This window comes from Liolophura sinensis, chromosome 1 (assembly GCF_032854445.1).
Source record: "Liolophura sinensis isolate JHLJ2023 chromosome 1, CUHK_Ljap_v2, whole genome shotgun sequence".
NCBI classification, from domain to species: domain Eukaryota; kingdom Metazoa; phylum Mollusca; class Polyplacophora; order Chitonida; family Chitonidae; genus Liolophura; species Liolophura sinensis.
In genome coordinates this window covers 11,645,948-11,661,786 of record NC_088295.1, presented here as the reverse complement: position 1 = coordinate 11,661,786, position 15,839 = coordinate 11,645,948, and the positions used below count along the sequence as shown (strand labels likewise).

At 37.3% G+C, this 15,839-nt stretch overlaps 1 protein-coding gene across 1 annotated transcript; it reads right to left on the bottom strand.

The window, feature by feature from the left end:
* Positions 1-1,121: 1,121 nt before the first annotated feature.
* LOC135469166 (uncharacterized) lies at positions 1,122-13,984 on the bottom strand. The gene is made up of 12 exons (XM_064747710.1): positions 13,759-13,984; positions 10,820-10,935; positions 8,669-8,788; positions 8,109-8,195; positions 7,402-7,465; positions 7,168-7,230; positions 6,598-6,638; positions 4,966-5,052; positions 4,592-4,677; positions 4,164-4,230; positions 3,908-3,947; positions 1,122-3,538 (listed from the first exon to the last, which is right to left on the bottom strand). Exons 1-12 carry the CDS (start codon positions 13,964-13,966, stop codon positions 3,510-3,512), a joined length of 1,008 nt encoding a protein of 335 aa, XP_064603780.1. The 5' UTR covers positions 13,967-13,984; the 3' UTR covers positions 1,122-3,509.
* Positions 13,985-15,839: the final 1,855 nt, after the last annotated feature.

The window sequence follows — 15,839 nt, the reverse complement described above, 5'->3', positions numbered from 1 at the left end:
GCTGTGTATTCATGTGTACATCATTACTGCCACATGGTTCTGTAATAAACAAGAGTTGGAGAAATTTACCCTTTGTTGCTACTTTCTGTGTAACACTTGTCTGCTTTAACATGAATGCTTGTACGATTATGATTGGCCTTTACTCGCATGTTTCTATACAGATATAAGCTAATCTGGAATACTGAAAAAGAAAAAATCCCCAACAGTAAATTCAATGTCCGTGTACTTAAGTAAATGTCATTTAATCAGTGCTGTAAGTTGCATGATGGCATCCGCATTTTGTCAAAGCACTTGCTTCTGAACCGCTGCTAGATAAAAGAGCAGTGGACATCAGTCCTGCAGCAAGGAGGTACATTATACATACCTCCACTCTAAAGACTTCTACGTCGTCATATGACTAAAAAATTCCCTCACTCTGAATAGCTACAGGTACATGTTAGGCACATGAAGGAATTTACAGACTTGTAAGGGCTGAACTGTTTACTAGTAAAGGGTCTCGCCCTTAAGAGTGTCGCTGATGAATAAGCAAGCCATATTAGTGGTTATGAGCGGACGCAACACCTCAAAGTTTTATTGGGGGTAAACAAGAGCATGTCCCTGTGTAAAATGGTACTGCATGGCCTGGAGCATTTTCAGGTAGAAAACTTACAAAATCACAGCATATTTTACTGGTGCATGCAAACTGCTGTCTGGCTTATGTCATACCAGTGGCCTTGTGATGTTGTATTGACTTCTTGATAGCCCTTTGGTGTATTGTCCTGTGCAGACAGTAGCTGTCTTGGTGATGAAGGTGCTTGACTAGGATGCTTTAGCTGTAGCTTTTGGAAAGTGATTTTGTAGATTCTATCACTTGCACTGTTTGAGAGGCATCTGTGACAAGCAACCCTTAATAGTTTTAATGTTTGTTGAAGAGTACTTGTCTTCCACCAGCATGATGTACATGTGTTAGCTACTTTACCTGCCCAAGGCTTGTCGTTTTTATTCTGGCACTTCGGTGTTCTAAGTGAAATATTCTTGAGAACTGTGTTAACCATCAATAATTCGGTAAATTAATCTACTTTCCTCAGTGCAAAGAAACTAAATTGTGATGTACAAAAAAGCTATAAATACTGATATGCATTTGTTCACAAATGATAAAATTTATTCATTAATATAAATGAAAGAAAACAGCCATGCTGCAGTTGAAGATTAATGAGGAACACTTATCGCTGGTGAACATTCTTATCCAGTAACCACGGAAACACTTGGTAAGTTACCGTGGTGACAGCAGAGACTGAGAACACAGAACAGTAAATGGACAAGTCACTGAGTAGGCCTACAGCCATTATACTACGGTGCAGAAACTACAACAACATATGAACGTAATGAACATGCCAGTACAAAGGATGTCAGAGCACTTTTTGAGCATGTGATAAGACGGATAAATAAGTGACAAAAATCTGATGATTACATAAAAAATAAATTAGAGAAGCAGACGTTTCAGCTACAAGCATTCCCACAACTTACATTCAGAAAGCAGAACTTGCTCAGAATGAGATGCCAGATGTTACATTTCTGGATGCTTTTAGTGAACGTAAACAAAAGACACTCAGATCACGTTTAAAATGCAGACCAATTCAGAACATCTTACAAACAGTAGGATGCTCAACAACCAAACTTCAGATATGCACAGTTTTTTATATACCTCTCCTTTTAAAAATGAACAATCAATACTTAGTTGAAAATTCTGGAATCCATTGTAAGATTTTGCAACACAATGCATCGTCAAGCCCAGAAATGAAGCTTTTATTACAGGTATGATGCTCTATCACATAAATTCTGGGTATGTATGGGAGGATAGTTTTTGTATGGTACCGTATTTTTACAATACCTTGGTAAAATTGCCTGAAATGTTCTCTATTTCATTTTTAAAGTATCTTGGTGATACTGCCTGAATTGTTACTGTATTTTCACATTTATCTTAGTAGCATTACCTGAACCAGGGAAGACTAATGGTGGCTAGGGTAAAAATGTGTTGGAAAAAACTTGAAGGGGAAACTCTGTAGGTTTCTGCCTCAGGTTTTATTATTGTTAATTGTATACAGAATTATCATTCCTCGGTGGACTGCTGGGCGACATGATTAACATACATGCCCATGGGCACAAATATTCACAGACACCTGGACGGACAGACAAAACAAGGCACAAATTCCCCTCAACAAGCCAATATTTAAACAACAGTTGCCTGTATGAAAATCACTGTCATAGAAAGCAAATGCCACATCGGACAAGGCAAAACAGATGGACATGTAATCTGCCAGTGGAGACGTTTCAATGTTATAAGATTGTACTTGCTGTGAGTCTTACAATGCAAGGGAGGTAATTCTTACAGAAAACAAACAGTCGGGCAAAAAAATCCACTGGTAACTGCACTTAGTTGATAAGACCTGAATGCCCATTTACAGTTGTCATAAGTTCAAATGACATGCACATATACATAAAACTGTGATCACAGTAATTATGTGGGTTTATGACCTTCACCAGGATTAACCGTCTCCAGAAGTTACTCTTAAACCAATCAGCCTTCACCATGTCGGAATATAGGCAATTCAGCCTCTCCACAATGTGTTTTTTTTTTTTCTTTTTTGTGATTGCTGTTTTACGCCGTACTCAAGAATATTTCACTTATACGACGGTGGCCAGCATTATGGTGGGTGGAAACCGGGCGGAGCCAGGGGGAAATCCACGACCATCCGCTGGTTGCTGCCAGACCTTCCCACGTACGGCCGGAGAGGAAGCCAGCATAAGCTGGTCTTGAACTCACAGCGACCGCATTGGTGAGAGGCTTCTGGGTCACTACGCTGCGCTAGCGCGCTAACCGACTGAGCCACGGAGGCCCCTCCAGAATGTGTACCTATTTATATGGAAATAGTCTGTGTTGACAGTTCACAAGGCAAGTCTATATGAATGAATTAGAACAGGCATTATAAACACAGCTACGATAAAAAGCCTTGTGACTCACAATCAGATCTTTGGCTACAATATTGATTCTTAACTTTAAAAATCTTCGAGAAAATCATCCTGATAAAGGTGACAATAGCTTAAGGGTGGAATTTGTAGCTCTTGCTTAGTAATGAGGCCAATAAATTGCGTTCATATTATCACTGATATGAAATTATCATTTCTCTACAGTGCTTCTTAGAAATCACAAACATTAAATCAAATAAATATTGCAATTCTACCACTCTGTCTGTCACACACAAAGTGTTCAAAAATGAAGGATCCGACATCAGTTAATTTTAACATATTTCCTTTTTTGAATTATTTATGTAAACTGATACACCACAGTGTACTTTCACTACACTATAAGTATATAATATCACGCATATTTTGCTGATTGTAGCAGCCCCTGTGATACAAGAGTAATAATGAGGCAAGATATCATCAATCTGCAGTCATGGACAGTTGTTCCCAGCCAATTGTATAGTCATCAGATGCCAGCGCTTCTTCAGTTCCAAAAGCCCCAGAAATTAATGTAGAATGTAGTAGCTTCTGTTCACTGGTATGACAACAAAGAAAATGCAGAAATTTTTACACAGTCTATGCCAATTAACAATGTACGCTTAGTTGTCTAACGAATCAACGAAATCCAGTAAATTGTATATAATATTAATTGTATATACACACATAACATATAGAAAAGTTTGGCAGTAACCTGGCACTGCAATTTCTTCCACTCATAAAACGAACTGCTTTCATACGAATGAAAAATTTTTAAATATGACAAGAATCAAATAAATGTGAAATCACCAGATAAGGGGAAAAAATGGTGAAGTAACTTGCTCAAATTCTCGAAATTATACTTATTGTCTCCCTTAAATATCCTGATAAATGTAGATGTCTTCTAACTCTAAACTTGTGAACTTACCGTCCTCTGGCAAAGCAGCCTCAGCTCCAAGTGGTGCACTCTGGGAGAGAGAAATTACACAAGAAATACATCACTTGAGTATATGCCTTATGGACCACAACATATCAATGAAAAGAAATATTCATAGCATTTGTTTTCTTTCCTGGTGGCAAGCAATTTCAGAGTTCAGAGAAAACTTGAACATTTGTAATGCAAAGAAGGTAACATGATGTTTATAGTGTACAAAATGGTCTCGTCAGCGAATTCACAAAGTTACCTTTTCAACAACTTCATTTGCTTCAGCCTGCGACTTTTTGAAGGGTCCCTCTATTGTTGTATTGTTTCTGTTAAATAAAACATAACTAGTCAACACTAAATTGTAAGAACTAAACCAACTTGATAGCAAACAACACACAAATACTGTGCATAAGAATATTAAATAATAAAATACAACTTAAAATATTGCTTAAATATCAATTTGACAGGGTTCAAAAACAGAATGTCATCTATCAGAGTATCAACTATTCTATCAGGTCTTAGTCATTGGGCTTATTCTTTACCAAAACAGCATGGAAAATGTAAAATAATATCATCCAAAAGTGTCTAAGCCTGAATCAAACTGTCAACAAGTCACTAACACTGCCTAGAGATACCAGCATTGTCTGCCTTGCCAGAAATCAAATTGCTGACAAGTTAAAACATTACCTAGAGATACCAGCATTGTCCGCCTTTCCAGAAATCAAGTTCTGCCAGAATCCGTAGCTCTCATTCACGACCCTTAAGGCTTGATCCTGGAATAAACATAAAACCAGAGTGAGCAAAATTTACAAGAAACTTACCTTTCTGTGCATGTCTTTTGAAAATTTAATCTTTTTCTTCTCTCTCTACACAATCACTAGTAGATCCTGCCAGTTTGGGGAATTTTATGCCATGTTATCTTCCTTGTGACATATTTGCTTGGCAACGTACATGTAAAGATCACACTTGTTTCAAGCACAGAAATTTTTGAATGAGATTATTTGTAACCTTTCCCCTAACATCTCAGAATCAAATTAACTAATCAGTGCTACACAACCAACCTTGTTTCTAGCTTTTCCATCAAATGCAAACTTGTTCTCTGGTTTTCCATCAGGAACTTTGTAATACCTGAACCATTCATTTGTAGCCTGAAAAATTCAATCCATACACAGAATAATATATGAAATGTTTATGGCAAGTAGAACATGTTTCTATGTTAAGGTAAAAAGTGTATCTGAAAAACTGGGATTGCTTAAGTTACAAAACAGTGTATCTGAAAATCTGGGATTGCTTAAGTTACAAAATTGTGTATCTGAAAATTTGGGATTGCTTAAGTTACAAAACAGTGTATCTGAAAATCTAAGTTACAATCACACTCAGAAACCTCATAAAGGATGGTTCTGGAACAAGTTTATTTACATTACACATCGGGTGTAACATTATTTGTCTATTGTAAGATAACAAAGTGTAACGGTCTTTTTGGAGCATTTTATCTCTGAACTCTTGCAACATGCTGCCCTGAAAAAGATGAATAATTACATTTATCATCGTCTGTAACATTCAGGACTATTACAGTGAGGTCAGATAGACGATTATCCAGCAGGGTTGTGGGATACAAAAGGACACAGCGTCTTCCCGTTTCGGCTACTTTGTATTTCGCCTACCTAAAATCAATTAGGCGAAATGCAAATAGGGGTCCAGATGGATTAGAGGCTCTCACCAGGTATCAGTCAGATTAACACAAGGATTACCTTGACACTAGCAGAATTTATTATTTATAAGTTTATTTACAAGTCACATATAACATGAAATATGGAATAAGTTAACCATAACTTATTCTTGCATCTGCAAATTGGATGGACGTTTTCAATCCACTTGTCAGAGCTGCCCTCCACAAAAGCAAGACGTAGATCTGTTGAATCTGTTGAAAGATTCAAAAAAGGTTTTATCTCCGTAGATGACTGGTGCCTCTGACAGATGTCACAGCTTTGATTCTGTGCTGAACACGAGAATTGTATCTTCCTCACCATCACTAGTCAGTAGGAAGTCTTTTCCTCTTGGGAGGCATATACTCAAAAGCTGCGAGGTTTCTGGCCATGGCTTTGTCTGTTCAGAGATTCACTGGTTCTTCTCTATATATGGTTGGTATAGGTGCATGGATCCTCTTCAAAGGCTCTTTTCCCAATATTCTGCATGACTTTACTCACACCAACAGTAGAACTGTTTGGTACACGGATATGATCTTGACCGAATTTGGAGATGTCGTTTCTAGTGCAGACTGTGCCAGAACAGCCCTTAACCGTACATTTCCACGCTATCCAGTTATATTTTCTACGATTAACTCTGAGAGTATAGCCATTTCGGACAAGAAGACATCCACGCCACCAGGAAAGTATTAAGGTGATCTCTGTAGCTGTCTGTGCGATGAATTTTCCAAACCATGGAAAGCATATTTATATGTTCTGTGAGTGAAGATCAGATACTCCAGAAGTGATAAGTGTCACTGTTATCCATTGAACATCGTTTAAAACTGTCTGTCTCACTCATGCTGTTAACGGTGCCAACCATCCGTTTCTAATCCCCCACTTAGGTAAAATGTGAACAGGGGAGTTCAAAAAGTAGAGATGCAAATAAACCAAGGACACAGTGTTCAAAGCACCATGTGAGTTAATCCTGCATTTCTTGCAACTTACCCTCAATAATCCAGGCATGTGTTTATCCACATCTTCTATATCTGAATAAAACAAACATGACAAGCTGTCAACAACTTAATTTAACAAATACCTAATATTCAACATATCTGCATATCATAAACCTACATGAACACACAGGCTATAACAGATTGTAATAATTCAGAGCACACCTGAATTTATGCCCATCTTAGTTTCGAAATGTAAAAACCTGGATTTCATTCCTATAATTTTATCCTGAAGTGTACCATTGGAAATAACCAAGCCCTGTCCCAAAGTTTAACATCAGGACTAGACCAGGCTTTAGTTCTGAAGTGTTACACCTGGATTCTCCCAGACCTTAGTTCCAAAGTGTAACACCTGGATTCTCCCAGACCTTAGTTCCAAAGTGTAACACCTGGATTCTCCCAGACCTCAGTTCCAAAGTGTAACACCTGGATTCACTCAGATGCTAGTCCCAAAGTCTAACACCTGGATTCACATAGATCACAGTCCTACAGTGTAACATATGAAGACACCTAGGTTTTATTAAAGCTGAGGACATCAGCACTCACTATGCAGTATAACACTCACCACTGACATCCTTGGCTAATGGATCATTCACATCTATACCGATTATTTTCCAGTCGGTCTCTCCTGCAAATGACAAGAGTTAACAACCTTATGATATTCATCTTGGCCATAACAAAACTGCAGGTGCTCTGATCAATGTTTTTTGACAGAAAACTACACAGCATGTTCACAACCCCACCCCCCCCCCAAAACATATTGATCTTGTGAGTTAATAAAGTGTTAACAGTTGCTTACCTTCATCTATTAGACACATAACACCTAGCACCTTGACTTGTATGACAGCTCCGCGCTTGTGAACCTTCAACAAACAATCCAGGGTCTCTATAAAGTTATAGCTGTATCCAGATACACACCAGGTTATTCTAAACTCTTCTAAGGCTTCATACCTTTCAGCTAAATAATTGCATAACAGTGTATTAAATATGACCCAAACCTGTTTCTGTAATACCTTGGCTTTGCACAAATGCATTGGCTGCTAGGTTCAGCTAAATTTTTAAATATATAATATGATTTAATATGCAGAGTATATCTCACGGCAGTTTTAGAAGTAATATGAAATTTACTGATTTCTTACATGATATATGTATGTAATCTATTTAGAATGCAGAATTCAGAGTCAAACTACTAAACTCGACCAATTTCCTGAATTAGAGCCTTGAACCGCAGGAGCTGGATCTGAGTCAACAAACTCACTGCTCAAGGGTAAGTGGACTCCATGAAGAGATCTCTATTTGGCTCAGCACATAAGGATTTTCATTAAGAATTCTTTGGAAGACAAAAATCCCTGTCGGGACTCAATTACTCCAACTGACATGCACTACACCAACTAATAAGCCTTTCAATGTGAAAACCAATTGCCAATTGCCTGATGATACATGGTGACAAGGTGACCTCATTCTCATGACACAGGAAGTACCACAACCCTAGGCTCATGAACCCACCTTCTGGCCTATTTCACACACATCCAGGGGGTCCTGGTCTCCCTTAGTCTTAGTCTCCGGGTCTTCATGACTGGGATCTTCCCAAGTCTGAGGAGGTAAAATATTGATACATCAATATACTTTACTCTGGTTTCCATAGTAACAAGGTGAAAAATGTAAATAAAAGATGAGTATAATGCTTGTGCAATCTGTGATCAATACACTTTTACACACATTTTTATCATGATATTGAAGGGTACTGATCAATTTTATTACATGTCTACCGGTCGTGAAATTCAGTAACCCATTGCTGTACTTCTACGTTCTTTTATCTCAAAAATCCAACTTTTTAATGCAAGTAATGGAAAAAAAATGCTAGAATCATTCAAAGTTTAAGATCAGCACATACATGCACAGTACAAAGAGATGTGTTGCATGTACTTGATAAGTATTTCCAGATCATGGATCAAAGTCTATATGTGCAGGTCAACAAATCATGTAAACAGTTTATAAATCAAGGATATCTTTGCTGCAGTTTGTGTACTCAGTTGAATATGACAGCTAGGCAGAGTTCAGCTTACTTGAGGAAGAGCCCCGTAGTTCCATATATAACCATGATGTGGGAAGAAGTTCTTCACAAACCGCAGCTTCCCCTTCTTCACATCTTGCTTGATTGGGTTTAGACTGTCTTCTCTGCTGATCTGAGGGGTTCATAAATACAACATTTAATGATTCATTTGATTATCATTACTTATGCACACATGTTCATTTGATGGAAACAGAAACAGAAAAAAAAGGAATATTTCCTTTCTCAAAGTACAGTCGCATTCAGATGTTCTATGGGTGGCAAAAAGTATGAACACTCCATTGACAGCAAGTAAACAGCTACCCTAAAAAATGACATACTTCTGTAGATCAGTTTGTACTTGTGCCTCTGGCGACGTGATGAAGCAAGCCATATAACGATACTAATGTCCGATAAATGCTTGTCTTTTACCACAATTCTGATCAGTGGATGGTTACCAACTTTTCATTTGAAAATATTTATTTAATTGATTGGTGTTTTATGATGTACTCAGGAATATTTCACTTACATGACAGCGGCCAGCATTATGGTGGGAGGAAACTGGGCAGAGCCTGGGGCAAACTCATGACAATTCCATTTGAAAATAAGATGAAAAATAAAAATCCAACTGACAGATCTCAGAATTCTGTCATTTCTAGCAATCCCTGAACATTTATTTGGAACTGTTTTGAATAATAAACCAGGAATTCTTCCAAAGAGAGAAAAACTCATTCCTATACATCTAAAAAAAGTGTGTGGGATATCTGTTTGTCCTATGTCCAACAGTCTTGATTATGATTGGTCCAATGTCTTCTTTTTTCAGTGACAGTTCAGGAAGGACTATAAAGAGGAAACCTGCAGTTAAAGGTCAAAGTTACATGTGAATTCTGATTGGCTGAGGAAGCCACAGCCACTGCCAGTGAATGGTTCAGCTACATGCACTAGAGCATACAGATTACATTGATGTGATCATGGGGGCTTCTACATAATCTCATTTTACAAAGATTAGGCATATGAGATGTGACTCCTGCTTCCTGTCACAGTATTTTAGAAAATTTATTCTGGCAGCGGAACAATTTCCATTTTTCTTTCATTATTTATTATTTGTTTCATTATTTTGGGTGCATTTTGTGATAATCCCACCTATTTTTGACACATGGGAGTAAAATGAAGAGCCTGTGGTGAAAGGAAACAAGAAATCAAGTGTGATTTGCCATACCCAGGTGGTAGGCAATCTGCATTGGGTGGTTTCAATGCAGCATTATTTCCAATTGACAGGGTTGTGGTTTAAACTAATAATACAGTGTAAGACCACTCAACCAGCTAGCCATCTTTACTGATTTGAATTTATTTCATTAAAAAAGTGAACATGTGTCCATAGGTCTACTGACACTGCACAATCTAGGTGGTAATGACTGAGTCTGTCTACAGTGTACTTTGTCATAGTCTACTATGATTGCTGTCAAAAGAAGTTGTACCTTTCCAAATACCAGGCAAAGTTCAACATTTCAAATATATGTACCGTAAAAAGTAACACAAATAACAAAAAGCCTGTGCATTTGTTCAAAAGTATGTGCAACAGATTTTAAGCCCACCGTGACAGAGCAATGAGTGAACCTGGGAACAGCAGGGGTGAAATAGAGGCTAAATGGGGATTACCAACTAAAGAGCAACATCTGGCTACTTCACTGGTGTGCTGAACACTACAGTACATTCCTCTACACCCTGATGCCATTCAACAACCTGCTGTATGTGTACCTGCTCCATTTACATTACCACAGATTACCTAACACTGCATCACTTTCACAACACCTGTAGTTGTTCCACATGTACAAATGCTTGATGTCAAGTAAATTAAAATGAAAGTGCAAAGAGTTAAAATTAGAATTCACAAGAAAAATACCACTACTGATATTCATACAGTAAAAATTGGTTACCAGTTGTAATGCTAATTCAACACCATTAAAGAAAGAATCTAAAATTGTGGTAAATTCCAGATCTGACAAGGTTTAAGTGTATCCACTGACAGTAAACATGACAAAAAAGTGGTCAGATGGACTACATACACATGTAAAGTAGACATGGATGACAAGGAGAGATGTTAACATCACTGATACAAATAGTTAAATGCTGAACAACTGTTAGTGAAGATACAGTCATCACTCACCTCCATCTTATGATTCGTCCATCTTGGAATTTCTACAACCATATTGAGCACAGTTTTCTCTGCGTTAGCATACAGTGGTATATCGTGGAAAGGTGAGATAAACCCAGTTGGTCCCGCTGTAAACAGAAGGGATAGAAAAACAATAAAAAAAATTTTTTTTTAAAAATATAAAAAAGGTGTGATGTAATGTCAAAAGCCTGGAAACTCTGTGGAGGTTTTTACGAGGGCATATGCAGGTCAAATCATGGCAAAGGTGTCCTCAAACCAGCATAACATTGCATAGTGTTATCTGATTATATAATTTACAATATCTGCTTTATATTTTCACTTACCAAAGTGATCATACCGGAGTTGTGCAAAATTGGAATTGCACTTAATGCATAACTGTATATTAAAGTGTAAACTGCAACTTTCATTGACTGGATATAGACCAAGTACTGTCCCTATGTTATACATTCCTATAAAGACACACCATCCAGCCAAACAGTCCACAATTCCTTTCCTCCTCTCTGATTATTATCTTTCTTTGATGATTATCAGGATGTGTGCTCGTATGAACTAATAACAGAAATACAAATGCAGAAAAGCCATTGTTTTTATAGGTTTAATCATGGTGGAGTCAACGGCTACACCAGGACATTTCTAACAAGTATGAAAGGAAAACAAAAACACAAAGGCACACGACAGGAAATGATTTCACCGCATGTAAAAACAAATACCTAATACCTGTGCATCCTCATAGAGTTATCTGCATAAAGTATTGCATTATTTGTTGAGAAGAATTTAGTTTGTATAATTATTACAAAATTAAAAAGATCAGTTAAAGGTCACACTGAGTAGGTACATAATATTTTTTTTTTATGAAAACATATTAATCTTAGTCTCACATTTCTCACAGTTGAATAACTAATGTAATTCAACATGTAATAAACTACTTGAGTTGCCATGTAACTTTTTATAATCTGTCCACTTTGAAGAGGAAATATGTGCTTCCTTTCTTCTGGCTGCTTGCCTCCTGATACATGTATGTGAGAAAAGTGTATGTTAACTGTGAGTGTGGTATGTGTGTGCTCAGTCAACTCCAGCCACACTGGCACAGGAATGTAAGATGTCACAGGCCAGAAACAATTGATCTTCAAGCATAGAGACTACATGCCTTCCAATGCACCCTGTCAACTAGATTAAACTGATCCTCTACATTATTTATTGACCGTCTGAATAGGCTTATATCCAAACCACACCTGTACTTATCTGTGATACCTGTAATTAGTTCAAGTGCAAGCGGTCAGAACACGGATTAACTGGTGTTGTTCCGTAACTTGTCGTACACTCGTGCTTGACCAACACATGTATGGGAGATTTGTATGAGCTTACACATGCTGTACACCTCACAATCAGTTTGACCAGGAAGTGGACCGCACAAGAACAACTTTCTTATCTCTTGATAATAGTTTTGTACCTGCAGGAATGGCTCACAGATGGTGCATACTATCAACTGTATACATATGTATCAATACACTACAATGAAATGCCTGTCAGTGAGAATAAATAATAAAAATAATAAAAATATTTACATTCAGGATTAATTGATTGTTTCTTGTTTTCATGACATTTAGACAAGATCCACTTTGTGGTAAAGTCAGCTATTCTATTAATTACAGATAATCATGAGCACTGGCTCAATCCTTTATAACCACTTTCGCACAAGTTACTGTACATTTTACTGTGCATTTGTTACTGTACATTGATGGCAGAAATGCATCATCAGATCTATGTTATAGACATGTTTTCAATCCCAGGAACTAAAGATCTGCCACCTTACCTGACACCATCTTATGGCGTTATCATTTATGTTAACCATACATTCAAGTACTTGTAACTAGGCAACAAGCACCACTCCATTACCACTAATACAATGTAGTAGGAAGTGTATGGAATCTCTTCTTGTTTTCCCCAAATATCTACATTAAAACATATTGAATTTCTTGCGTCATCATGGCCATGAATCATACACTTTAATCAAAGTGATGAAAACCATCCCCTGCCCCCCATCCCTCATCCTCACACAAACAAAAACATGCCAGTTGTCCCTAACTACTTCAGTTGTTAGTGAGCTTTTCACACCTATGATAGCAATTAAATTAACTTGATCTATTTCACATTATTTTCTCTTCTTCTCAGGTCCTCAGCCTTCTCTTTCCTCATTATTTTCTATTTACCATGTAACTTCAAATAACCATAATATTACAAAGAAGAATGATCATTAGCCTATAATTTATCAGAAGGCAGTTCAATAGTCTTTAGCATGAAACAATTGCTCTCCAATAATGGGCTTGACATCTGGGAAAACTGAATAATACAGAATTATGAATTAAATTGGATAATTCTGCTGCTTAATATTAAACCCCAATTTTTCTGATGATCGAGCAGTAAAAAATTAATTCTTAAAAATAATTGTGATAATCAGCCTTGCAAACAGAATAATTTTTGGTAATTGATAATTATTAACATGCTTTGCAATAACTATACTGATTATACTTTAATAATCCATTTCAAATTTATGTTTGTAAAGAAAAATACTCCTAACGTTCGCAAAGTTACAACATCCACTTCACAGTTTAGTTTCTTTTTAGCAGGGGGGAGAGAAAATAGCCTATGTGCGTGTTGCATGTGATACACGGCACTAGTTCTGTATAAAAGTATGTACATGTAGTACTACACCCAATGACCATTCAATAAAGACCACCAGAGGTCAATATCTATCACGTTTTCAACCAAGTTTAACCAGATATTGGATAAGAAGATCAGTAATTAGTGCTGGCCAAGCAGGAAAGCAGTCTGATATGTGCCATCAGAGAACATACCACTATATCAACGTTCTGATACTATACATTGCATGCTTTGGTTGACAAGCACCGAATATTTTATAGGACACTCACAAAAGTAAATTCGATAATCCAAAGTGTTAGGGCTTCCTCTCTCGACAGCTGAGTACGACATCGTGGAAGATTGTCGGCAGGAATGTAATAAAGTGCTGGCAGCTACGGGATGACGCTCTAAATAAGGGACGGGAGTTTTAATACCCAGCGCAGACGAAAGATGACACAGTCGTCTCAACGCGGAATTCGTCAACCAAACACGTTGCATTCAGTCAATTGATCCAAGCCGGTATAACGTGCGTAAGCTGTAACGCGACACCTAGTGTTGGACTTTGATCTCAAGCGCGACAACTCTTCCAGGTTAATAAAAAAACATCTTTCCTGCTCGTCGCAGTAAGATTAGGTTAACAGGAAAGCAGACGAGTTGTTTAAGCGGATGCGGACAGGGTGAATGAAACGGAGAAACACCGTGGCTCGGAGGGAAGTCCGTAGTGATTGGCCGATATCTCTGACTCGGACAAACGTGATATAGACGAATGTGTTGGCTCAGAGACTTCCATAAATAGTTCAGCAGTTTTAAGCATATCGTGATTTATCGTGATACCCGTTATACTCATTGTGTCATATTATATACCGACAGGTATTAGCTTAAGCTGTAGTTGTCCACTTCCAGGGCCAAGTTATAGGTGTAGTCTGTGGTAAAAATAAAGACAACTGAAAATTTGGAGAAAAAAATGAAGGTGTGCCTAGTTATACTTGGGGTGCCATGGCGAAATCTACTCCATATTCTTAAAGCTTTAAAAATATTTCCAAGGGTCCGAAAATCATTACTAAAGCTTTGAAAATGATCGTTATTTTTCAAAACTTATTTACAGAACTTTTTAATAGTTTTTTTTTAAAGTATATAACAAATAAGATAATTAAACATTAAAAAGAAAAACAAAACATGCCCTTTAAACCCATTGTAAAACATTGAAAATTTGCCCTACCGGGTATTTTAAACTTTAAAAATCTACTTAAAAGCTTTTTAAAATCATTTTAAACTCATTTTTAAGGCTTTACAATTCATTTTCATCTTCTAAAAAGACTTCAAGGCTGTAATAAAAATGCCTCACACCAGATGTAATCCTTGCAAAACATACAGATTTGTCAATATATATACAGCGAGTGTTTACAAAAGCTTAACTACATTGTGTTTAGACTTCAACACCATTTGCAACTGGATTAATAACATGCTATAAGGACTAGACTTTCAGTCATATTTTAATGTTCTTTGGGTCGGTACAGGCAGTACCATGAAGGTACATATCCAAAGGCATATATGGTAAAAGAGACGATCTCGGCTCCCGCTTTCTAGAGAGCAGCGTTTTCCACTGACAACTAGGCTTGTACGCCGCATTTTTTAAAAATTAAAGTGAGTTTTAAAACTTAAAAATACGCCGTTTTCAAAGTTTCAAGAGTGAATTGTAAAGCTTTAAAACTGATCAGTAGAGTATTAAAATTATTTCATAGCCTGGAATATACGAAAAACGTAGCACATCGTCACAACATCGTCATTTTTAAAGCATCATATTCAGAAAGAAATTTACTCTTTAGGCTTAAGTTTATTTATTCGATGGCTGTAAACGCCATACTCAAGAGCTTTTTACTGGCAGCCTGTTGAGTGCCTGGGGTAAATAACTGACCTTTGGCAAGTTACTGACGAACTTTCCCAGATGTGATTACATACCATGAAAGACAAGTGGAATTTAACGTTAAACTCGACAGTTTGTTATCACCAAAGCCCCTGAAGCAGTGAGTGCAGGCGAGCTTACAATTCCCTGTCCATGGCTGGTTTTGAACTCGAACATCGTGAGTGTCAGCGACCGAAAGACAAGCGCCTCTAACCACCAGACCAAGACACGTTAGATGGTCCGTGCATGGAAACATTATATGTGAGTGTCATATTGTACGTATATAATATCTTAACTACATATCACAACAAAACAAGAATTCGGATCCTAATATGGCTAACCGTTTGCTACCCGTTGCCGTTGCGTTTACTGCTGCAATTAGTCAATATATATTGACGTCGCATACTTAACAATTTTTCAGTCCCATACCGACGAGGAGGTGTAGGTGTGTCATTAGGTGTGGGTGCG